At 37.6% G+C, this 25,123-nt stretch overlaps 1 protein-coding gene across 1 annotated transcript in view; it reads right to left on the bottom strand.

Moving 5' to 3' along the window:
* The window catches only part of lgr4 (leucine-rich repeat containing G protein-coupled receptor 4), an 88,839-nt gene that overhangs the window by 7,393 nt on the left and 56,323 nt on the right, over positions 1–25,123 (bottom strand). The window contains exons 5-16 of the mRNA XM_062030854.1: positions 18,866–19,081; positions 16,139–16,210; positions 13,340–13,408; positions 10,169–10,240; positions 6,955–7,026; positions 6,746–6,814; positions 6,594–6,665; positions 6,419–6,484; positions 4,900–4,971; positions 3,029–3,100; positions 2,790–2,915; positions 1,430–1,527 (exon numbers count right to left, since the gene is read on the bottom strand). Of these exons, the coding sequence (XP_061886838.1) occupies positions 1,430–1,527; positions 2,790–2,915; positions 3,029–3,100; positions 4,900–4,971; positions 6,419–6,484; positions 6,594–6,665; positions 6,746–6,814; positions 6,955–7,026; positions 10,169–10,240; positions 13,340–13,408; positions 16,139–16,210; positions 18,866–19,081 (1,076 nt within the window). The remainder of the gene's footprint in view (positions 1–1,429; positions 1,528–2,789; positions 2,916–3,028; positions 3,101–4,899; positions 4,972–6,418; positions 6,485–6,593; positions 6,666–6,745; positions 6,815–6,954; positions 7,027–10,168; positions 10,241–13,339; positions 13,409–16,138; positions 16,211–18,865; positions 19,082–25,123) is intronic.

Below are 25,123 nucleotides of genomic sequence, written 5' to 3'. Positions count from 1 at the left end.
ACCAGGCACCACTCATCAACAAACCAATACCATCCCTACAGTGAAGCATGGTGGTGGTAGCATCATGCTGTGGGGATGTTTTTCAGGGGCAGGAACTGGGACACTAATCAGGATAAAGGGAAAGATGAATGCAGCAATGTACAGTTGTCCCAGCCTGCTGGAAAAAGGCTTTAGTGACCCCAGTGTATAAATCAACTGACATAAGTGATACAAATAATTACAGGCCAATTAGTATGCTGCCAGCGCTGTCTTTAGTACTTGAACAATGGGTTGCAAAACAACTAATGGAACATCTTAATGGCGGTCAAACCCCTTTGCACCCCATGCAAATTGGATTTTGCGCAAATTATCCAACTGAGTCAGCTATAATGTTTTGTGAGAAAGTTAAATGTCAATTGGATAAAAATTAACATGTAGGAGCAGTTTTCTTAGATTTGAGAAAAGCATTTGATTCTGTGGACCATAATGTACTTTTTTTAATCAAAATTATCATCCTTTAGTTTTTCCACAAATGGCACAAAATTGATGGAATCATGTTCATCCAATAGAACACAATGCACTGTGGTCAATGAGGTAAAATCATAATTTCAAGATTGTCGTGTAGGGGTACTTCAAGGATCTATTTTGGGCCTCATTTTATTTTCTTTGTATATTAATGACCTTCCTCATATTAATAAAAATGTGGTCTTTTGCAGATGATGCAGTGATTTTTACAAGTTCTAAAACTACAAAAAAAGCTGCTCGGATTCTCTCATCAACCATTACACTTGTTAACGACTGGCTAACCAGATCCTGCCTTCTGCTAAACACACACCCTCAAACATGACTCAATCATATGTGTATTTTGGAGGTAAACAACTAAGGTAGTAAGGAATTTAAATACCTAGGAGTAACATTTGACTCAGTCCTTTCTTTCAAAAAACATATCAAAATGGTGTCCAAGACAGTTAAATATAATATACGTAATTTTAATCAAATGATGAGGCTGCCATGATGTTTCGGCATTGCATGATCATTTCTCACATAAGTTATTGTATAATTAGCTGGTCCCTAACAGGTGTAACCAATCTGAAACCAATAGAATCACTTTATAACAAAGCTTTGATTTTTTTTTTAGATCGGAAACCTTTCACTTACCATCATTGTAATATTCTTTTGAAATGCAATCTACTGAGTTTTAATACCCCTCTGAAAAATTGATTTTCTAAGACTTTTTAAAAGATTTGAATGGAATTTAAGACATTTGAAGGCCTTAAATGGTAATTATTTGATTTAAGACGTTAAGACTTTTTAAGACCCCGCGGATACCCTGCTATAGTGCAAAGACAATGTTTTAGCGGCACGTACAGTCTTGCATTGCACTGTCAAGTTGACAGTTCCTTGTGAAATAACAGTTTTTGGTGAGAAAATATGACAGCAGCATTCTCACCTGATGATCTCTTAAAGTCCCCATCCTCAGTAAAACTTGTCAACGAGTCGCATCCAACAAATGCACAGCACTGGTAGGCGTAAGGAACGGAAATGGACCTACAAGCAGATAAGCGTATACAAGTTGGCAAGGTATAATATGTCAGACGTTTATAACACATATGGACTCTTATTATAAAAAAAGGATACATGACTTTAGGGCAAATATGTCAGAAATATATTGTTCAAGAAATTATTTTACTATTATTAATGTACATGTTAATGGAGAAAATATTTGTAATCATAGACACAAATAGATGTTCTCCTTTGTCAAAAATGAAAATCGAAGACAGCCCTAGTTTCCACTCTTCCCTAATATTACATTACTTCTTATGTTTAGGGTATTGTATATAGTGTAAGATTTTTAGTGTCACTTTTTATTTCTTCAGCAGAATGTCCCATATAGAAACATATGGAGAAAAAATATAACCTTAAAGAAAAATGTAATTTAAAACATTTGCATGCACGCACAAAACTTGAAACCTTAGTGTGTGGGATTAAATTATGGAATGGATTAAGGAAATAAGTAAAAAAAAGTACTTATATGATCCAGTTTAAGAAACTGTTGAACTTCAAGGTGTTTGCAAAGTACATACAAGAATTCTAATAAAACATTTTGAACCTTATTGAAAGTGAGATCAATCAATCAATCACAGTTTACTTATATAGCCCTTAATCACAAAATGTCTCAAAGTGCTGCACAAACCACGATCACCACATCAGGGCAAGAAAAAAACTCAACCCAATGAGAACAACAAGAAAAATTCGAAGGGACCGCGGATGTGGGGATCCCCCCTGGGTGACCGGTGCAATGGATGCCGAGTAGATACAGTTAATAATGTGAGAGTCCAAACCATAATCTTTTTCATCTCACTTTTTCAATTAAAACTTATTTACCTATTTTTTTTCTTGAGAACTTTATTATTTATCATTCACAGAGTTTTAAATTGGGCGCACATTGAGAACGGGAAGTGTGTAGTAACTGCTATGAAATGGAAAAGGGTTAGGATTGAATAAGATCTGTTTCATGTTGTATAGAGAAATTGGAAATTGTGATGCATCATATAAGCATGCTCGAAACAAACCTATACCATAAGTTATATGTTCCAGTATGTAGCAGTAAGGATCCTCACACCCCTCTTTTTTTGCTTCACAGCTCATCTTAAATGTACAAATAAGTCTTATGAACTCAAAAGCCACTATGACAAATCCAAATTGACTGGGGAAAAAAACTAAAATAAAATGCTGACAAGTTTAGCAAGACACAGAATAGTTAGCTGGACAAAAGTAATAATAAATAAGTGCAATATTTTTTTCTTCACCTGAGTTTGGGTAACTGTCTCACAGTCAGCACATCTTTCATGTGTGGATTGCCTGAGAGTTTCAGTTGACTGACGGCACTCAGTCCGCTTGTTGGAAGCACAAACAGCGAGTTCATACTCAGATCTCTGCAAGGAATTAATTTACATAAGTTATTGTACAGTCGTCCATAATAATGTATACAGAGAGTCATGGTTGTAGTTTGGGTTCAGCATATTAAAAGGTAATCAGTTATACTCACAGATTAGTGAGTGCAGAAAGGGTGAGGAAAGCTTCTCTGTGAATAAATTGGATTTTATTTCTACTCAGATCTCTGTGGGAAAACCGGAACAAATCATACAGCATTTGAGAGCATGTTTGTGTCTGAAGATACACGACAAGTTAGATATTTTGATTTCAAGTGGAATTTCAGGATGATGCTAAAATGCACTTTAATCTTTAAAGTTGAACTTAATTGAAGTTTTTTTTCAACTTTAGAAGGCTCATGTCCAACTGTTCAATTGTTTACTACTTTTTGAACAAATTGCTGTTCTCTAAGAAGCAACTCAACAGCAAAATAGCTTCCAACGTAATGTTCTCTGGAGAAAGTGGCCACTGAGCTAAGAGTGTAATTAGCAGCTTGCAACAAAAATACAGAACCACTGAAAGGATCACTGTATGTTTTAAAATGTCACCTGATGTGAATTTGAATGTGAGGTTGTGCAAAAAGTACTGAATATAGTTCTAAACGAGCTCTCAAAAGTTTTGAGAAGGTCAAATTAAGTTCACCTAGGGTTGTTTCGATACCAATATTTTGATACCGGTACCAGAACTAAAATGTATTTCGATACTATGATACTTTTCTAAATAAAGGGGACCACAAAAAATTGCATTATTGGCTTTATTTTAACAAAAAATCTTACGGTACATTAAACATGTTTCTTATTGCAATCGAAGAACAATTTTGGCCCTAAATAAAATAGTGAACATACTAGACAACTTGTCTTTTAGCAATAAGTAAACAAAGAAAGGCTCCTAATTTGTCTGCTGACATATGCAGTAACATGTTATGTAATTTCTCATTCCATTATTTTGCCAAAATTATGAGGGACAAGCTGTAAAAAATTATTATTATTAATTTACTGTTAATATCTGCTTACTTTCTGTTTTAACATGTTCTATCTACACTTCTATTAAATTGTAATAATCACTTATTCTTCTGTTGTTTGGATATTTTACATTACTTTTGGATGATACCACAAATTTAGGTATCGAGCCGATACCAAGTAGTTACAGGATCATACATTGGTCATATTCAAAGTCCTCATGTGTCCAGGGACATACAGGTATTTCCTGAGTTTATAAACATAGTATGAATTTTAAAAAAAGGAAAAAAAGATTTTGTGACGATAAAAAATATCGATGTAATCATAGTAGTATCGACAAGATACGATTTTGTACTTGATATCATTACAGTGGATGTCAGTTGTAGATCCACCCATGGCATTTGTTTATTGTCATTGGCGGTGACGCTGGTGAGCTACGGTGTGTAGTGAAACATGTTTAGCTATTCCTCTTCCTGCAGGGATGATGCTTGTAAGAAACTTACTTTATTTGTCAGCATGGAGGCGAGGATTAGTGATTTAGAATTTGGTAAAACCCTGCCGACTGCAGATGGACGTTAGCCGTTAGCTAGCTAGCCATGTTTTAAAGCATCTCTTGTAGAGCTGCGTTTAGTGTTGTAGCTTCACATTTAACGTTAGTTATTCAACCAAAATGTGTCCATTCTCCCTTTTCTGTCTACACACCTTGTCTGCTTGTATGTACTCCGTGATTGTGCGCTGCCGAACATGCTCATGTGCTCGTAAAACCAGTAATATCATGATGTGACGACGCGCCGTCATGCCCGTTAAAAAAAATAAATATATATTTAATTGGGGAACCGGTACTTTTCAAACAGTTTGTTTTTGATTCATTAGTACCGCGATACCATACTAGTACCCGTATATGGTACAACCCTATGTTCATCTTTAAAGATTATCGTGCATTTTAGCTTCATCCCAAAATTTAAACCAGAAGGCTGAACACCCTTAACTTTTTGTGAGTTTTGTACGTGTGACTAAAGTGACTTACAGTAAACGTAGAGCAGTAAGACCTTGAAACGTATCTCTGCCAATTTCCTCTATATGGTTGTGCTGAAAACTTCTGTTAATTGAGAACAAAAATGAATGTATTTACATTGTTTGACCTGGTCATATGTATACAGCGGAACCTCTCATTGTACAAACTTTTCATATTACGAACCACAGATCGAATAAAAATATGCTTTGGTGTACAAACCTTGTCACAGTGTACAAAGTTTTGTTTTGTTTTCATTGTGGGCAGGCTGATCGCTCTCCGGTGTTTATTTAGTAAACACAGTGCTGCTGTTAGCTACTGTGCTACTTTGCCTGCTTTTTAGGTGCCATTAGTCTTTTTGCAATTATTTTTCTAGTTTTGATAGCTCAATAAGTCCAAAGAAAGCAATGGACAAGCAATGTGTGGTTTGAAACATTTAGGGGGCGTTATTTTTTAATCATTGTAGCGACCTGGCTGTTGAACGTAAGGAGTTTGTGATTTCAAACAGTGAGCGCACAACAGTGCGAGTGATTGTGTTTGTGTGTGTGTGTCGGCAGGGCACCTACACATGAGGACAGTTAAGCTTTTTATTGTTGTTTTGACTAATTTAAATACAAATTTGATCCATCACCCCAATGTTATGTTTGTTTGATATACAGTACTGTATAACACTTTATATTGTGTTCACGGTGTAAGAACTTTTACTAACGCTTGGACTTTTGTCGAGGGTGAAAACCATTCATGTTTATATTAGGGTTAGGGTTGGGGAACCAAACCACAAAACAGCCAGCCTAACTGTCAATGCATGCACACACAAAAGTCCATTTGCCCTCTTCGCTGATAAAATCCTCGAAGTACTTCATAAACTCCTCTGCGGCAGTTATCGTTCTTGTCTTAAACTTTTCCAAACACCCACAGCTCGCCCTAAATTGTTCTTCCGTGCTGGATCCAGCATTGTCACTCTTGTACATCAAGTCGCCATATAAATGGCAAACCTACTCGCAAATGATAGCTTCAGAAATGCCATTACGTGCTAGCTGCTTCTTATTTATCCACACGAGCAACAATTTTTCGACCTGTTCTTGCACTCACTCTCTATCCTTGCGAAAATATTTAACCCCTTTGTCAAAGTCAGCAACCATATAAACATCCTTGTTTAAAATGGTTACAATTGTGGATTTGTTTATTCCATATTTGCGAGCCAAACCGTGAGCCGTTGGCACCGCCGTGTACTCCTCGCAAATATGAAAACAGGATGTGTTGTAGTGTCCCCGCCTCTTCAAAATGGCCATGCTCTTGTGTACAGGAAGTGATGTCAAATGGCAGCCCCCATTCAGCTTTCAGCGACACACAAAATTAATGAATAAATGAAGAGTCCACACACCGAGACATTATTCGCATTCAGAGGCATAGTTGGCTTGATCAAAAGGATCTTAGACCGATAAGGACGCAAATAGAGGCGTTCGTAAATCGAGGTTCCACTGTATTTTCAAGCACTCGCATTGATATAAATTATAGTTTCAGCAATACTCACATCTCCTGGAGTAAGACGCAGACCTGAAGGGATGGTACTTCCTTGATCTCATTGTAGGATAAATCTCTAACAGCGGAATACAGAAGGCTAATTAGCTTACTTGCAATATTTAAAATGAAGGCATGACAACAAAGAAAATCAACAAACAGAGGAATTGAATGGGAAAGTTTCTTACAGTGTTTCAAGGAGCTTGAGATTGTCACACAAATCAGCGGGGAGGGCCGATATCTTGGTTCCTGACAGCGTCCTGGTAACATAAAAACGTCATCAGGAATCACAGACATGCAAAAGAGAGTAAGGTCTGATTAGGCATCCAGGCTCTCTCACAGGCTCTCAAGGTTGTTGGTCCTCGTGAGGACTGGGAAGTCATGCGTCATGTCGGCTCCTCTAAGCATCCTGGAAAAATACGTGGTGGGGAAAAAGGGAATAAGTCAAGTACAGTACAACTACAACGTTATACTACTAAATGCCTCTCAAAACCCTCGCAGGAAACCTTAGACATTGATTTGCGTCAGTCAGTAAAACGGGCAACTTACAAAGAGTGGAGGTCAGACAAGTTCTGGAAAGCCGTAGCACCCACAAAGGACATAGGGTTGTCATAGAAATGTCTGCGAGGAGGGATAGCCATTTATTAGACAAGAACAGTTGTATCACGTGCACAGTATAACCTTAGTTGAACTTAGTGGGGCACAGGAGGTCCTAGATCTGTTCCTGTGACTGCTATGTAAGTCGAGTGGAAGTCGGAACTTATACCTAATTAAAACACAAGTCACTCCTACTGTAAACAGAAGACAAAGAATATAATAAAATAGAAAATAGAGTAATACAAATGTTAAATATAATACATAAAAATAGTTTACTATTATCTCTGTGGTTGTTTTGCACATTAAAGAGGGTGTTGAAAAGAAAAGAGAATCTTATTGAAAGAGGGAGGTCTCAATAAGACTACTGTGCTGCTTGCTTATCACTGTCCTTTTCATAAAAGCTAATCCTTTCACATGTTTAAAGATAGCATCTTTATCCTTAATGATGGTTGCAATTTTTTGAGCGGCTTGGCCCTAGCAAGCAGCTCCGTTGAGCATTTCTCAACTTTCTAATAATTTTACAATTTCTCTTCACTGTTTACTTTCTTTTTCTGTGATGCACTGGCACCAGACGAATTTGCTTCAAGGCTGGGAGACGTTAATGAAAGGAAAGAGTTAACTCAAAAAAACAAAGGAAATGGAGTAGGGATGGAATGGTTTCAAAATCTCACGGTACGATATTTTGATATATTTACAAAAAAAACTTCACAATGCCATAATGTGTCAAATTAAAGGCCTACTGAAACCCACTACTACCGACCACGCAGTCTGATAGTTTATATATCAATGATGAAATCTTAACATTGCAACACATGCCAATACGGCCGGGTTAACTTATAAAGTGACATTTAAAACTTCCCGGGAAATATCCGGCTGAAACGTTGCGGTATGATGACGTATGCGCGTGACGAAGTCAGAGTAACGGAAGTTATGGTACCCGTAGAATCCTATACAAAAAGCTCTGTTTTTATTTCATAATTCCACAGTATTCAGGACATCTTTTGCAATTTGTTTAATGAACAATGAAGGCTGCAAAGAAGACAGTTGTAGGTGGGATCGGTGTATTAGCAGCGGACTACAGCAACACAACCAGGAGGACTTTGTTGGAGCGCTAGTCGCGCTAGCCGCGCTAGCCGCGCTAGCCGCCGACCTCACCTTGACTTCCTACGTCTCCGGGCCGCCAAACGCATCGGGTGAAGTCCTTCGTCCTTCTGCCGATCGCTGGAACGCAGGTGAGCACGGGTGTTGATGAGTAGATGAGGGCTGGCTGGCGTAGGTGGAGAGCTAATGTTTTTAGCATAGCTCTGTGAGGTCCCGTTGCTAAGTTGCTAAGTTAGCTTCAATGGCGTCGTTAGCAACAGCATTGTTAACTTTCGCCAGCCTGGAAAGCATTAACCGTGTATTTACATGTCCACGGTTTAATAGTATTGTTGATTTTCTATCTATCCTTCCAGTCAGGGGTTTATTTTTTTGTTTCTATATGCAGTTAAAGCACGATGCTATCACGTTAGCTCGTAGCTAAAGCATTTCGCCGATGTATTGTCGTAGAGATAAAAGGCACTGAATGTCCATTTCGCGTTCTCGACTCTCATTTTCAAGAGGATATAGTATCCGAGGTGGTTTAAAATACAAATCCGTGATCCACAATAAAAAAAGGAGAGTGTGGAATCCAATGAGCCAGCTTGTACCTAAGTTACGGTCAGAGCGAAAAAAGATACGTCCATCACTGTCTCTCAAGTCCTTCACTGTAACGTTCCTCATCTACGAATCTTTCATCCTCGCTCAAATTAATGGGGTAATCATCACTTTCTCGGTCCGAATCTCTCTCGCTCCATTGTAAACAATGGGGAATTGTGAGGAATACTAGCTCCTGTGACGTCACGCTACTTCCGGTACAGGCAAGGCTTTTTTTTTTATCAGCGAGCAAAAGTTGCGAACTTTATCGTCAATTTTCTCTACTAAATCCTTTCAGCAAAAATATGGCAATATCGCAAAATGATCAAGTATGACACACAGAATGGATCTGCTATTCCCGTTTAAATTAAAAAAAATCATTTCAGTAGGCCTTTAAGTGGCAGGAATGTTTATGATAAACACATTTAGTGTAATTAAACTTATTTCCAAAATGTTATAATGATATTTATTACTTGTGTGGGAATATCTACTGTTCTAAACTTTTACTTTTTGAGTCCTCTACAGTGGACTTTTTTTCATATCTGTTTGGAAAATGCAGTTCCTCAGAAAAGTTAACTCACATTTTAACTTTCAATAATGTAAATACCTCACAAATTGACGTTTAGGTTCGCTGGCATCATGTTTTCCGGGTGATGGTAGCTTATGTGTGCAGCAATTGCTTTCCCTCGGCACGATGCGCATCGATTCAGGCTGTTTGGGCTTTAACACGTGGCGTGCTTTATTACTTTCGCCACAGAGGACATGTTTTTGCTAGGGTTGGTTTGTCTGTTAGCAACATAACTCAAAAAGTTATTTTGAAAAAAACAATTCCTCATATCGACTATGAAGTGGAAAACACTTCACTTCTTGCTTCCGCTCTCTCCCTGACTCTCTCCGCCCCCACATTTCCATTCCGCGCTACACAGAGGATTCTGCCAGATGTAATTTATTTTCAGACCCATCAAGGCAAAAGTGCCAGGAAAAAACTACACACTAAGTTTTCGTTTGAAACTGTCATGTGTCCCGGCATTATTGAAAAGATTTTGAAACCGTAATAATAATAATAATAATAATAATACCTGGGATTTATATAGCACTTTTCTAAGTACCCAAAGTCGCTTTACATGTAGAACCCATCATTCATTCACACCTGGTGGTGGTAAGCTACTTTCATAGCCACAGCTGCCCTGGGGTAGACTGACGCTGTATCTACAATACCGTTACAGCCCTATTATGAAGTCCTTCCTCAGTGTATTAATAATTTATGGAAGTGACTCGTAACCACAAAATAACATACTACAAAACTTTGCGTTAGAAAATGTCAGGACACGATGACCACAGGTATTAGAACTCATGGGCATATGTTGTTTATGGTAGCGTTTGTACACATTTGAGTAACTAACCTGAAGTGAGCAGGTATATCAGTGTGTGTGTGTGTGTGTGTGTGTGTGTGTGTGTGTGTGTGTGTGTGTGTGTGTATGTGAGATCTTACATTGTTTTCAGCAGAGGGTTGTTTAGGAAAGCTCCATCAGGTATAGAAGCAATATCGTTGCTGTGAAACCCCCTGTAGTAAAAAATAAACAAATACATTGAACATGGTAGACTTTTTTTTAATGTGGTTGAACAATTCACGTTTAAAAATCTGATGAATACCACATTTGAATTTTGATTAATCACAGTTAACTTGCTTGCAGATTTCAAATTAAGCTTAAGACCCCGATATTTTGACACAAGAATGTCATAAACAAACATTTTTAAAGGTTCTTTATTATGGTCTATGCACATCATTTCTTTTGTGAAAACCTGGTAACAGTATAGTATGACTCGGCCGGGGTTTGAACTCACCACCTACCGATCTCAGGGTGGACACTCTAACCACAACACCATGTTTGTAATCACCGCCATTCACTGCCAGAACTCTCTCGAAACACATTATTCCACCTTACACTACACCTCCGTCATTCACTGTAGAGTAATACTGACTGTCACTTTTTTAAATGACCCTCATGTCAACAGGATTGACTTATAAACAGTGTTTTGGGCACAATGTGCACTGTAAATTTAGTGCTTATTGTCAATATAGTCTGACAGATGTGTATCTCACAATCAAGTGGCACAAAAAAAGACTAATTGAATGTTGCTCAAATGTAGAATGTAAGCGCTTTGCTTTGATGACATGAGCTTTAATGTGCTGCTTTGCTTCAAGTGGAAAGAAAAAAACTATTCTGAAATAGCAGTTGGTGAGAGACACACACACACGGTAACATATTTACAGTATGTATTTGTCGTAGATGCATGGAGTCGCAATTTATGTGATGGGTCAAACGATACTAAAGCATTGATGCATTATGAAACACAAGGAGTGATACTGTGTCCTTGATTGACCCAATGCATGTGCTACTAAATAAACAAACATGTGACCCATACAGCTGCTATGTCGTTTGACTGCAGCCCAACGGTTTATCAGAAAGTGCTTCTTTTGGCAAAAGAGTGACTGCTTGAACTGAAAGAAGTGGGTTTTCCGCAGCCGATTACGTTTTGTCACCATTATCGATTGAAAGGGAAAAATTCCTAAGAGTGGGATAATTTTAATCATCTAGTGCCAAATAAGGTGAATGTTATTTTCCTGTTTACTATTTGGCTCATTGACCAGAGTGGCACGTTTTGTATTCCTTGCTGCACAGCTAATGATGCAAAATTTCTAAAAAAAGAAAATAATTTTTTGCTTTATTTTTATTGTCTGCATTTTAATTTTGCTTTTATTTTCTTTCATTTCACTTTGTTGTCTGTGAAGCACTTTGAGTCTGCCTTGTGTATGAAAAGCGCTATACAAATAAAGTTGCCTTGCCTTGCCTTGCCTTGCTAACTATTAATTTAATTTGCAGGTCAAATGTAGTGAGTTTTTAATCCAACAAATGGTTTCATTAAGAAACACTAACAGTGTCAGTGCAGTGTCAATACAGCTAGACAGTGTGCCACACACTCACTGATGTCAGTTATCCATCCATCCATTTTCTACCGCTTGTCCCTCTCTGGGTCGCGGGGGTGCTGAAACCTATCCCAGCTGCGCTTTGGTGGAAGGCAGTGTACACCTCATCACAGAGCCAACACAGATAGACAGACAACATTCACACTCACATTCACACGTTAGGGCCAATTTAGTGTTGCCAATCAACCTATAATGATAAATGATAAATGGGTTATACTTGTATAGCGCTTTTCTACCTTCAAGGTACTCAAAGCGCTTTGACAGTATTTCCACAAACACCCATTCACACACACATTCACACACTGATGGCGGGAGCTGCCATGCAAGGCGCTAACCAGCAGCCATCAGGGTCAAGGGTGAAGTGTCTTGCCCAAGGACACAACGGACGTGACTAGGATGGTAGAAGGTGGGGATTGAACCCCAGTAACCAGCAACACTCCGATTGCTGGCACGGCCACTCTATCAACTTCGCCACGCCGTCCCCTATCCCAAGGTGCATGTCTTTGGAGGTGGGAGGAAACTGGGGTACCCGGAGGGAACCCATGCAGTCAACCTTCCCTAATAATTATAATGTATCCATTAAACCATATATTAATATAATAATAAAATGTACACCAGTATTTCCCATAGGACTGCGAGGACTGGTGGGTTGTGGCGGGATGGCGTATCGATATCGTCAAATTAGCATGCCAATTGTGGTAATGGACGGTGTAGAAGAGAGGAATACCATTGTGGAAGAAAAACATGAAAAGCAAAAAAATATAAATGTGTCACTTTCTTTTATTGCTTTTTATTGTCATTTTTATAATGTTACATACAAGACGGCGCAGCCTGTGAGTACTTTTAGATGGGTGAAGGGCCTACAGCAGCACTAGCTGCTCGTTAAGAGTGATACACGTTTTCATGTCAGAGTCTCCCAAAGTCTCCATTTGTTTTGTCACTTTTTTGAAAGAGTACCTTAAGGTGTGATTACGCACTCAATATATTAATTAAATAACTAAGTTGGCAACACAGATCCCTCCCGCTACAACTTTTTATTCTCTGGCAGACCAGTTACGTATAATGTGTGTGAAGAAGCGGAGTTAGAACACAAACTGCCACTTAGTATACAGACTTGTAACAAGCTACATTCACAGACATTCCCTTTGTAGTGTGTTTATGAGAGAGGGCACTCAGGTAGCACCAAATATTTATGAGAAGAAACACTGTAAATGAATAACAGAGTTGTAAAAACAGAATAACTGCTTCTGTCTTATAACAATTGTTTATGTGGAGTTACTATAAATTATGTTGCTGTAAAAAATGTTGTATTGGTTCTGGAGAAAAACATTCAAGGAGTAATACAATTGTTTTGCAAATCTCTTAGTTTCAAATTCTAAAAGGGCAATCACAGTTTTGACTGAATGCTGCAGTGAGTACTACAATATACAGTAGGTATCAGAGTTACGGTTGCACTTGAAATTATTCAGCCTCCATTGAAAAATACATTTAGGTTCTATTTTAGAGACCCCGTTTAAAAAAAAAAATCTGTTTATAATATTAGCTGTGTGTGGAGCCTTTGTTTTTGCAAACTAATGCAAATATATAAACTTAAATAACATAAATAAGTAACATTACAATGAGGAGTAAATAATTTGGAGTTTTTAACGGTCGAGGAAAGAGTGGTATACTTACAATTCTTTTAGCTTGGGGAGTGCCTCTATTGCTTTGGGAAAAATAAGCAAGTTGTTGAAGTTAAGATCTCTGGAATAACAAAAAAATAGTTCTTGTTAAGTTATTATATTATACAACAATAAACATTGAAAATTGCAGGTCGGTAGGCAGGGAGGTGTAACCAAAAGACACTTTCCAGTGATTTTCTCGATTATGTTATCTTGTTAAAGGGGAACTTCGATGATTTTTCTCTTTACTAAGTTGTTTATGTTGAATTGTTATTTCAATGTTAAAGAGTTAAACCACGCCAAAGCGTCAAATCATAAGGTCCATGCATTTGGATGTGAGCTTGCATTCAGTTTTGGATGCCTCTGAGCGCTGTGTTGGGTCTTTTTTTCAACAGTGGGCAATTTGTGACGTCACAGCTTGGCGGACGTACTTATGTGGCATGCTTGTACATGCTGTCAGCCAGCCTATTTTTCAATCTTTGGTGTCCTTCCTTCTGGTTTCATATATTTAAACTTGAGGTGGAAATCTTTGGGCATCTGACGATTCCCGGTTCAGGAGCTACGATTCGGTTAAAAATCAATTATTGATGCATCTATAATAATATATATATTGATGTAGTTGACATTTCTTTTTGTTTCCCTAAATACACGTTTATCACTTGCAACTTTAGAAAATTTGTAATAAGAAACAGTTAAATCAATTCTCACATATATTCAATCAGTGGAAATGTTTGCAAAATTGGAACATAAGTGACCTAAAATAAAAGAAGCTGGTCGGATTTCTCGGTGAGGTGGCTTGCTGCAGTCAGCCAAATTTTAGAACTGTCTGCATTACTTTATTTACATAAATACATAGATTATCGACGTTTACTAATCGACTTTATAATCGCAGATTATTTCCCCCACTGCTAATTTAAACAGTGTGCTTTTTTCACATAACATTCTGATACTTTTGGAGAAGGTGGGGCATGGAGGGAACATCTGCGCACACAAACTGTTTGCCGACATACTCAAAATGTGACTGCGGAGCAAAATTTACACCAAAGCATATCCAATACATATTATCCACACCACACAGAAGGGTGTTCAATGTACACTACCGTTCAAAAGTTTGGGGTCACATTGAAATGTCCTTATTTTTTAAGGAAAAGCACTGTACTTTTCAATGAAGATAACTTTAAACTAGTCTTAACTTTAAAGAAATACACTCTATACATTGCTAATGTGGTAAATAACTATTCTAGCTGCAAATGTCTGGTTTTTGGTGCAATATCTACATAGGTGTATAGAGGCCCATTTCCAACAACTATCACTCCAGTGTTCTAATGGTACAATGTGTTTGCTCATTGGCTCAAAAAGCTAATTGATTATTAGAAAACCCTTGTGCAATCATGTTCACACATCTGAAGACAGTTTAGCTCGTTACAGAAGCTACAAAACTGACCTTCCTTTGAGCAGATTGAGTTTCTGGAGCATCACATTTGTGGGGTCAATTAAACGCTCAAAATGGCCAGAAAAAGAGAACTTTCATCTGAAACTCGACAGTCTATTCTTAGAAATGAAGGCTATTCCACAAAATTGTTTGGGTGACCCCAAACTTTTGAACGGTAGTCTAGATTAGAATCTTCGTAGTTCCTCTTAAGATAAAAATACATGTAAGATGTATTCCTGCTACTGCAACTATTGAGTTCATTAAGCACGAACTCGGACATAACGCCACTATTCATCAATGAGGTGACATATTAGATGTAAAATACAGCGCATATTTTGTTTAAAATCAACGGACCTACACTAAGCCCTGCAAATATAAAATATTTTATTTTGGTCAATGTCCACACAAACACAAATACTTAAAAAGAAAAAACCTTTGGGTGTTAAACGATCTCCATCGATCTCAAAACAGTCTAGGAGCCCAGAAAACGTCAATCGTTTTGGTTTGTTTTTAAATCAATGTATGTATTATAAGACTCATACACACGCGTCTTCCACTGCACACAATGAAACCAACACTTGTGGCATTATAACACCTCTGTTCCATCAATACAGTGATTTATCAAATAGTATCTTTAAAATCAAGGCAGACTTAAACAGAGCTCAGGAAACATCATTGTTTGTATTCTTTTTTATTTTTTTTAAATTGCCAAAGTGTTATAAAGCGCACGCACGTGTCTGAAACAACACATGTATTGTGTATTATATTCATTTTCTGTTGTTAAATAAGATTTAAAAACATGACAATGTTGCACATTTCTATTACACAAACTAAATGGCTCCATGTTACCCATCCCAACACATGCTGAGGACAGAGTTTTTGAAATCCTCCGTTTTTAAGAACAAAAGTATATGTTTACATGTGGACAAGACACCAAAGCGCATAAAACATATTTGTTTTTAAAATATCCATGATTAAGTGGACATGGCCTAAGAGACGACTGTGTGCTGCATTAATATGTAAAACAATGCACACATTGGTATACATCAGAAGACACTTTTTACAGATTAGGGCACATTTTCACTCCCCTTTGTACCAATAAACTATTTTGTTGTGTAGTATGAATTTGCTCTTCCAGTAGACTGCAGCTGTCACCAAAGGATTTTTTTTATGACAGGAAGAAGAAAACGGTGGGAGGGCAGATTTGATAAGAATCATGTACTTTGCTCTATTTATTCTCAAGCAATTACAGAAGGAAGTGGAGACAATGATGTCTGGAGGAGCAGAGCAGAGGTGGGTGGAGGAGCTGTTAGCACGTGCACACATACAGTTTGCACACATTCACAGTCTCCCACACAAACACATTAACAGGTAACTTACAGTGTTTCTAGGTTCACAAGACCTGTAAAACATTTGCTGCCAATTTCTTTAATTCTGTTGTTGTGAAGATGCCTATAAAAAAAAGAAGAAAACGTTAGCACAGTTATTGTTTCATACGATGTTAAAATCAAATAAATACAACTTCGAGCCAGGCGTCTTCTTTTCATTCTTATCTTTTGTCGATACTCCTAAGCATGCATCGTTAGACAGCCTCAGGACAATTTGGTTAGCAAAGAATGTACTAAGTCAGCGTATATTCAATTAATGTTTAACAATGTATACCATCAGGTTGTTCCTGTTGAGCTTTTTCTGTCTTATACTTACTGGAAAGATGGCACCACTAAGAAAACATTTAAAACATTGATTACTGTGCATCTGCTTTATTTGTTTTTGTAGCACAATATTCAGGTTTCCTCCAGATTTAAAATACAAAAATTCCGTACTTTATCCAGACTTTTTTTTTAGTCACATTTAAGTATTCAAACAATTGGATATCTACAATTGGAAACAATGAATGCTAAAATCGTGATAATGTTGGAGATTAGGGGTGTCCCGATCCAATATTGGTATCAAATATAGGTCCGATATCAGCAAAAATAATAATAAAATAAAACCAAAAAACAAGTATCAAATAATTCCAGCTTGCATCTAAAACCTCAAAATAAACTACAATACAAGCAGTCCTGCAAGGTGTTAGTTGTGCAAAGCTGGACAGTTAACATCTAAATGTCCTCCAACAAACACACACATTTCATATTTTGTTGTATTTTTATGATGTGGCCCTAGTGTGTGAATATGAGTGGGAATGTTGTCTGTGTATCTGTTGGCCCAGCGATGAGGTGGAGACTTGTCCAGGGTGTACCCCGCCTTCCACCCGAGTGCAGCTGTGATAGGCTCCAGCACCCCCGCGACCCCGAGAGGGACAAGTGGTTGAAAACGGATGGACGGAATTTACAAAAAGGTAAACATGGTAGGCTATAGGCTACTAGGAACTCGCAGCTACTGTACACAGCAGCTGAGTACACAAGCTAGACCCATGAATATGTGTCCTTAATTGAACAACATTGCAGTCTAAAACACAGCATTTGTCAATATAAGCAAGTGCAAAAATATAACAGTTGCATATTACTTACAATTACAAAGTCCCCAAGGCAGAAGTGTATTAAAAAGTAACAAATGTGTCCACATTATTCAACTTCCTGCGTCATGCCCTTAATTGAACGAATTATCATGACCGCTATGTGCCGCTAAAACACATTAACACTCCACGTAAGCATACATCTGTGTGTTTCATACCTACCATTGTTATTTTTGGTATTTCCCTGGATCAAACCTTTTCTAACATCTCACACTACAAAATGAAAAAGTATATACTATGATCCCACTGATATCGTATAGGATTCTTCGAAATCGGCCAACACTCAAGGTTCCAAGTTGTAACTTTCTAACTTCCGACATTGGAAGTAGAAAGTTGATAAAGTTCCAGTATCAGAAATCAGAAAGCCATATTTCTGATTTCAGAAATATGAAATACAATACAAATACAGTATCCGTCTTTGTATTGTATTTCATATTTCGACAGAAAATTTATATTTACCCATTTCAAGATCATACAAGGAATTGTAATAACTTGTTCACCAAGTGTGTGTGGACCATAGATGTAACTAGTTACATGCTGTAGCAGCCATGCTAAGTGTCGTGCCAACGTGGCGGCCATCTTAGGGAGGGACAAGATTTTATTTGAAGCAATGGCATACAATGCGTTGTTCGGTATATTGAAAATAAATCCTAACTTGTTTTAACTGTATTGCGTATTTCACAACTGTATGCAGCACATTGTGCTGGTGTTCTTGTTGTCTTTGTTTGCGTGCGGTCTACAACAATGGAATGCTCTGGCACTTTGCCCCTACTAGCTTAGGCTCGCCATACGCACTAAACTCAAAGGGGTGTGCCGTGTCTAGTCATATCTATTGTGTAAACATCACCTGTCTGTTGAAGCAGCAGTAAAACTTGACGACACCCGGTGGGCCTTAAAATGGGTTGGAGGAGGATGAGAGCAGAGGGCTGGGCATTCAACTTGTCAATCTTCCCAAATGTTTTCTGGGAGACGTAGCCTACTGTGTGCTCTTGTGCAAACATTCAATCTGCGCTAGCAAACGCATTAAAAAATAAATAATGAATTATTTTTGTTGTTATTAATAATTGTATCTTTTAGAAAACAGGACAGTGGTAACAGTCTTGGACAGTGGTAACAGTCTTGGAAACTCAAATATTTTTCCACATGAGCTTCCATTTGCCATACTTTTCCAGACCTGGATATTTGTCAAATCAAATTCCATACTTTTCCATATTTGCATAGGAACCCTAATTATTATAATATAAGCCAGGGAGAGGGAGAGATATATTTTATGAATCAATTACAAATGATTAACAAGCTTTACACACATTAGGTATCAACATTTTATAAGGATGGAACATTTCGGCATAATCACAGTTTGGTACCTCGATTCTAAGGTAACTGTTTGGGTAATTTTCGGTATTCGAAGAACAAAACGCAAATCGAACCAAAAGCTCAGTATGAAAAAATACATGTGTACCTTTACACCCCTAATAAAATAATAATAATTACTAACCTAGAAAAGGGATAATGCACTGATGACCATAAACAGTGACAGGTTTGTGCCAGAATTTAAAGAACAATTAGAAGACAAGATTGAAAGAACTTACAGAACAACTAGACTGGTGAGGTTCGCAAAGGCGTTGTCTGGTATGTAGAAGATGCGGTTAAGTGCCAACGTCAGTGCCTGTAGGTTTGCCTGGTGCCTCAGAGAAGCGACAGGGACTTCTGTAAGGTTGTTGTCGTCCAACCAAAGATGGCGCAGTTGCTGAAGACCCTCAAAACTGTCATCTGGAACTGCGGTAATATGGTTTGCATCTAGTCGGCTAAAAAAAGACGGGGGAAGAAAAACAAAAAAAGGTATTTTACAAAAATTATACATGGAAAGTTTTTTTGCCAGAACTAATTAACCCTATCACCAGATAAAGCTATTAAAACAATGACACTGCAAAAGCCAAACACTTCTACAGTCTCTCAACATTGAACATTATCTGATAGTGCACATAAACTTTGTTCATAACCTACATATTGTGTGGGTTTGTCAAAGCTTCCAAAATGTTTTACCTATAGTGACATTAGTTAATGGGGTTCTATTATGCAAAAACTACTTTTTTTACCTGTTGGCATCCGTTTTGCTGTATTTGGGATCCCCATAAGTACGGAAAATTTCTAATCAAAACATGAAGGCATGGCGGAGATATTAAAAAAAAACAAAAACAATGTTGCCTTTTAACAAACTTTTTCCAAACGAGCCGTTCAGAATTTGAGACTTTAGTGACGTTTTTCTCCTTAGTTACGTCAGTGATATGTTAACATTTTACCTAAAAAGCTTTGTGTGAGTCCCATATTGCAGTACAACTTTGTAGCCACAAAGGTAATTTTGCTTCTTTATCCTCTTGTTGTGGGGCAGACTGGCTCGTACATTCACACGCATTTTTTCGCTGTTGCCATTTCTAATACAAACTAGCGTATAGTTCTAGCACATCGGCCAGAAGACTGAATTTGGAAGAGGGCTTTGGCACGTAAATAAGACAGCCCACAAAACGGCGCATCTTAAAGAGGCGGAAAGAAAGCAACTTGAAGATGGTCTGTAAAACTAAATCTATGCAAAAGTATGCCCAAAGAACCACCATTACATGTTGTGTACACCACTGGGAAGTGTTTTGAATGTAGAAAAAAAATCATAACATGACCCCTCTAAGTAGTACAGTGGTACCACATTTTTTTGTAATTAAACAATTCAAAAAAGGCTATTTTGCAATTTGTTGGTGAAATACTCTTGTATTGAATGTTCAAATGTTCAAACAGTTTTCTCCCCTTATACTCCTTGTGTGTCTCATACTCCCTCAAAATTCCTCAAGTGTCTGGGCTGGAAAGAAAAGTCTTGATTGACATTTAGCTCTCCAAGGCTTTATAACAAGTCGGTCCTGACTCCACAAAAGTATATTACACCTACTATAGACCCCTAAATGCTGACGAAAAATCGGCATCTATTAAAGACAAGGAAGAAACACACAAAAAGAAACGGGGGTAAACAAGTAACAAAGGGAGGGTGGGCCGTGATGGTACCGGCATAAAGCTAGAGAGTAACCAATCTGTCTGTCGCTGACAAACTAAAAAAAAAAATACTAGAGAAGGAAACTGTCTTAGGGTTGGCCATTTAAAATAAACAAACAAAAACCTTAAGTAAAGTGATGAAGAACAACAAGGATTTACATTTATGTAGGGTTTTTTTTCTGATAAAAAGTTTAGCATGCCTTAAGAATTATTAGAGACACCCTTGAAAGCTGGGCAATTATATGATCGTGATAGATTTCAGGGTGATCAGCAGTGAGCACATTAATTTGATCAAATATGGCAGGCAGAAATGTCTGTGACAACAGCCAATCAGAGACAACCGTTTTCCCGCTCCAATTCTGGTTGTAAGGTACCACTGAAGCAAACAGAATGAAACTTGGCACAAAATGCGCAGCTGAGGGCGGCAAATTTGATGTCAGCGGTGACTTGGAGTTATCCTGCAAATATTAGGCTACTGTTGAGAAAAAAAGCTAACTCAACGCCGGTTGTAGTTAGGGATAGGGACGGCGTGGCGAAGTTGGTAGAGTGGCTGTGCCAGCAATCGGAGTGTTGCTGGTTACTGGGGTTCAATTCCCACCTTCTACCTTCCTAGTCACGTCCGTTGTGTCCTTGGGCAAGACACTTCACCCTTTGCCTCTGATGGCTGCTGGTTAGCGCCTTGCATGGCAGCTCCCGCCATCAGTGTGTGAATGTGTGTGTGAATGGGTAAATGTGGAAATACTGTCAAAGCGCTTTGAGTACCTTGAAGGTAGAAAAGCGCTATACAAGTACAACCCATTTATCATTTATCATTTGTGTGTTGGTGGTTTGGGTCGCCAAAGTGATGTGGAGAAAATTAACCTGATGTACAAGGTGTGTACAACATAACCGGAGAGAACGCATTGAATACAATTAAAAAATAGTAGCTTGAAATGACAATGCATACACTCTAATTTGTATAATGTTCTTTTTAGACAAAATATAAATTGTGCTTTTTATGTAATGGTTTTTAAGAACTAAATTAAGACCCTCCTCTGGAAAGCAATACTTATGTTTTGAATAAAATACTTATTTTAACAAAAATGTAACATTGCATATTGCATGCAAATAAATAAGTCTACAACATTGAGATTAATAAAGTGAAAACTTTTGTCATGAATAAAATACTTCTTTGAATACAATGTATTATACATTGTATGCAAAAGACTAGATTCAGTAAGTGGATAAACGCAGGCTTTATCATTCACACAGCTTGGTGGTGTGCAGAGCGACTGCTTTAGTCATCGTTTTGCACTGTGCTTTTTTTTTTTTTTTTTAAACATCATACATGGCATTATCATCGGTGTTCGGGAAATTACTTTTAAAAAGTAATTACGTACTGTTACTTTGCCAAAAAAGTAATTGCAACAGAAATACTCTTTCATGAATGTAATTTATTGTTAGGGAAAGTAATAGTGTTATTTAAAAAAAAAAATCAAATATCTGGCTTAGGCAGTTAAGAGACATTTCATTTTAGGGCAGTGCACATGTGAGTTTGTGCCTTTAAAAGGCAGTGCCGGTTGCTAAGTGATGTGTGACATCAATGCCCAGACAGAGCAGCATTAGCTCATTTGTGTCTGCTGGCTTAGCAGTGGCAGTTTGTCGGCAGTTACGGCAGCTCGGTTAAATGTTTTCACTGGATTGTGCTAGCGGTAGTTATTAAAGAGATTGAATGTGCTTCCATGGCTGTCATATATTCTGGTCTACAAAGGGAGTATTGTTTGAATTGTAAACTGAAGTTTTTCCTTTCATTGATTTGTTCCCTCTTAGTTATTTGTAGTGTGTATGTGTGTGTGTGTGTGTGTGTGTGTGTGTGTGTGTGTGTGTGTGTGTGTGTGTGTGTGTGTGTGTGTGTGTGTGTGTGTGTGTGTGTGTGTGTGTGTTCGTTGCCAGCTGTGTGTGATGTTGCTTCTTTCTATTTGATACCAAGTAAATTTTTGATACCGGTACCAAAATGTATTTCGATACTTTTGTAAATAAACGGTACCACAAAACATTGGCATAATTGGCTTTTTTTTACAAAAAAATCTTATGGTACATTCAAAATATGTTTCTTATTGCAATCGAAGAACAACTTTGGTCTTAAATAAAATAGTGAACATACCATATTTTTCGGACTATAAATCGCAGTTTTTTTCATAGTTTGGCCAGGGGTGCTACTTATACTCAGGAGCGACTTATGTGTGAAATTATTAACACATTACCGTAAAATATCAAATAATATTATTTAGCTCATTCACGTAAGAGACTAGACGTATAAGATTTCATCGGATTTAGCGATTATGAGTGACAGATTGTTTGGTAAACATATAGCATGTTTTATATGTTATAGTTATTTGAATGACTCTTACCATAATATGTTACGTTAACATACCAGGCACATTCTCAGTTGGTTATTTATGCGTCATATAACGTACACTTATTCAGCCTGTTGTTCACTATTCTTTATTTATTTTGAATTCCCTTTCAAATGTCTATTCTTGGTGTTGGGTTTTATCAAATAAATTTCCCCAAAAAATGCGACTTATACTCCAGTGCGACTTATATATGTTTTTTTCCTTTTTTATTATGCATTTTCGGCCGGTGCGACTTATACTCCGGGGCGACTTATACTCCGGGGCGACTTATACTCCGAACAATACGGTACTCCGGAGCGACTTATGTGTGAAATTAACATATTACCGTAAAATATCAAATAATATTATTTATCTCATTCGCGTAAGAGATGAAGCAAATGGCAGCCATCGTCACACACACGTCAGCAATCGTCACTCACACGTCAACCAATAACAATTTGGCGGGGGAGGGTCATAGCAGAAGTGCATTGTGGGTCATGGTATGCTAACTGCTATATGCTATACGCTACTGCCGTAGCTATTTAAATAGATCACATCAACATTGGCGGTAACTTATAAAAACTGAGAAGGGCTGAACTAAAATGGGACCGAAAAGGAAATCATATACTGCAGATTACAAGCTGGACGTAGTGAAATATGCAGCAGAGAACGGCGATCGAGCAGCAGAAAGAAAGGACATACCAGAGGCGACACCGGGGAGGAAGATTTAATCGGATTTAGCGATCGGGAGTGACAGATTGTTTGGTAAACGTATAGCATGTTCTATATGTTATAGTTATTTGAATGACTCTTGCCATGATGTGTTGCGTAACATACCAGGCACGTTCTCAGTTGGTTATTTGTGCGTCATATGGCATACACTTATTCAGCCTGTTGTTCACTATTCTTTATTTATTTTAAATTGCCTTTCAAATGTCTATTCTTGGTGTTGGATTTTATCAAATAAATTTCCCCCAAAAATGCGACTTATACTACAGTGCGACGTATATATGTTTTTTTCCTTCTTTATTGTGCATTTTCGGCCGGTGCGACGTACACTCTGGAGCGACTTATAGTCCGAAAAATACGGTACTAATATTTTGTTAATATTCAGGTCATAAGATGTAAATACAGTATTGTTTGTGGGTTTTGGATGGTTAGTGAGTTTTCTGGGAAAAATAGAGAGCCCCCATAAACTCCATTGTTAGCAGACTTTTTATGTATTTATTTATTTACGACTTAGAAGGCATAAAAAAACAAACATGTGTACCGGTACATGTCTTATATAGGGATTGTGAATAATAGACAGCACATCTCTTTCTATGGGTCTTTCTGATTTTTGCGTATTTCCAGTATGACTAATCTGATACTATGGTCAGAGTGCAGAATCGTTACTGTAGTGACGCCAATCTTCGGAAATAGCCGAAGGTATTCGGAGCGGAATATTGAAAATGGCTGACTGAATTTGTGGCATTTTGTGATGTTTAGACGGTATTTTCACATACTTTGGGTATTGTAAATACAATTGAATATGGTTTAATGAATACAGTGAAACACAATTAAGCATATGAAGTCAACTTGTTTTTCCACTCTACTGGTACTTTAAAACTTTGCTAGCAAGCAGCAAATGTCCGTACACAAGGTTTTAGCGACTTCTAAATCTCCAATCTCGCCTTCATGGCAACAAATAACTACTTTTCTTAAAAGTATCATGCATGCAGTACGAGGAATAGCTAAACATGGTTCAATACACACCATAAGAGGATAAACGAGCTAACCGTTAACAGCAAACTAGCGCTCCTGAATGTAAACAAATGGGTGGATCTATACAAATATCGACTGTAACAATACCAAGTACAAGTATATACAGTATGTAATAGGGGCCAGCCAGTGTGGATGCGCTGTGTACACGTTAGTGAACCTTGGCGGTCAGAACACTTCTCTCATGCAAATGATCAGGGTTTGCATGAGAGAATGGCATAAAGGCAGGAGGCCGAACCACCTAGGTTACATATAGTCAATATTACAGTATAATGATTACCGGTACATGGATATTTTTTATTATCAAAAAATCTTTAAATTTGTTATTGTTTATAAACTCATGAAATACGTCCTTGCCATATTTAATGCCAAAATGGTTCTTTGATTGCAATAAGAAACATGTGTTTATTGTATCATAAGATTTTCTGTTAAAATAATGCCAACAATGATTTTTTGTCGTCCCCTTTATTTCGAAAAGTATCAAAATACCTTTTGGCACAGGTACCAAAATATTGGTATCGGGACAACTTTAGTTTGCATACATGTTCAAATGATATTTTTTACTTCTCTTTTTTAAAGGGGACCTATTATGCAAAACCAACCTTTCTTTATGTATTGTAGACCTCTGCGATAAATTTGAGTTTTTTGTAGCAGACAATTCAAAAAATATATATT

This window comes from Entelurus aequoreus, linkage group LG02 (assembly GCF_033978785.1).
Source record: "Entelurus aequoreus isolate RoL-2023_Sb linkage group LG02, RoL_Eaeq_v1.1, whole genome shotgun sequence".
NCBI lineage: Eukaryota > Metazoa > Chordata > Actinopteri > Syngnathiformes > Syngnathidae > Entelurus > Entelurus aequoreus.
This window is presented reverse-complemented; position numbering and strand designations above follow the sequence as displayed.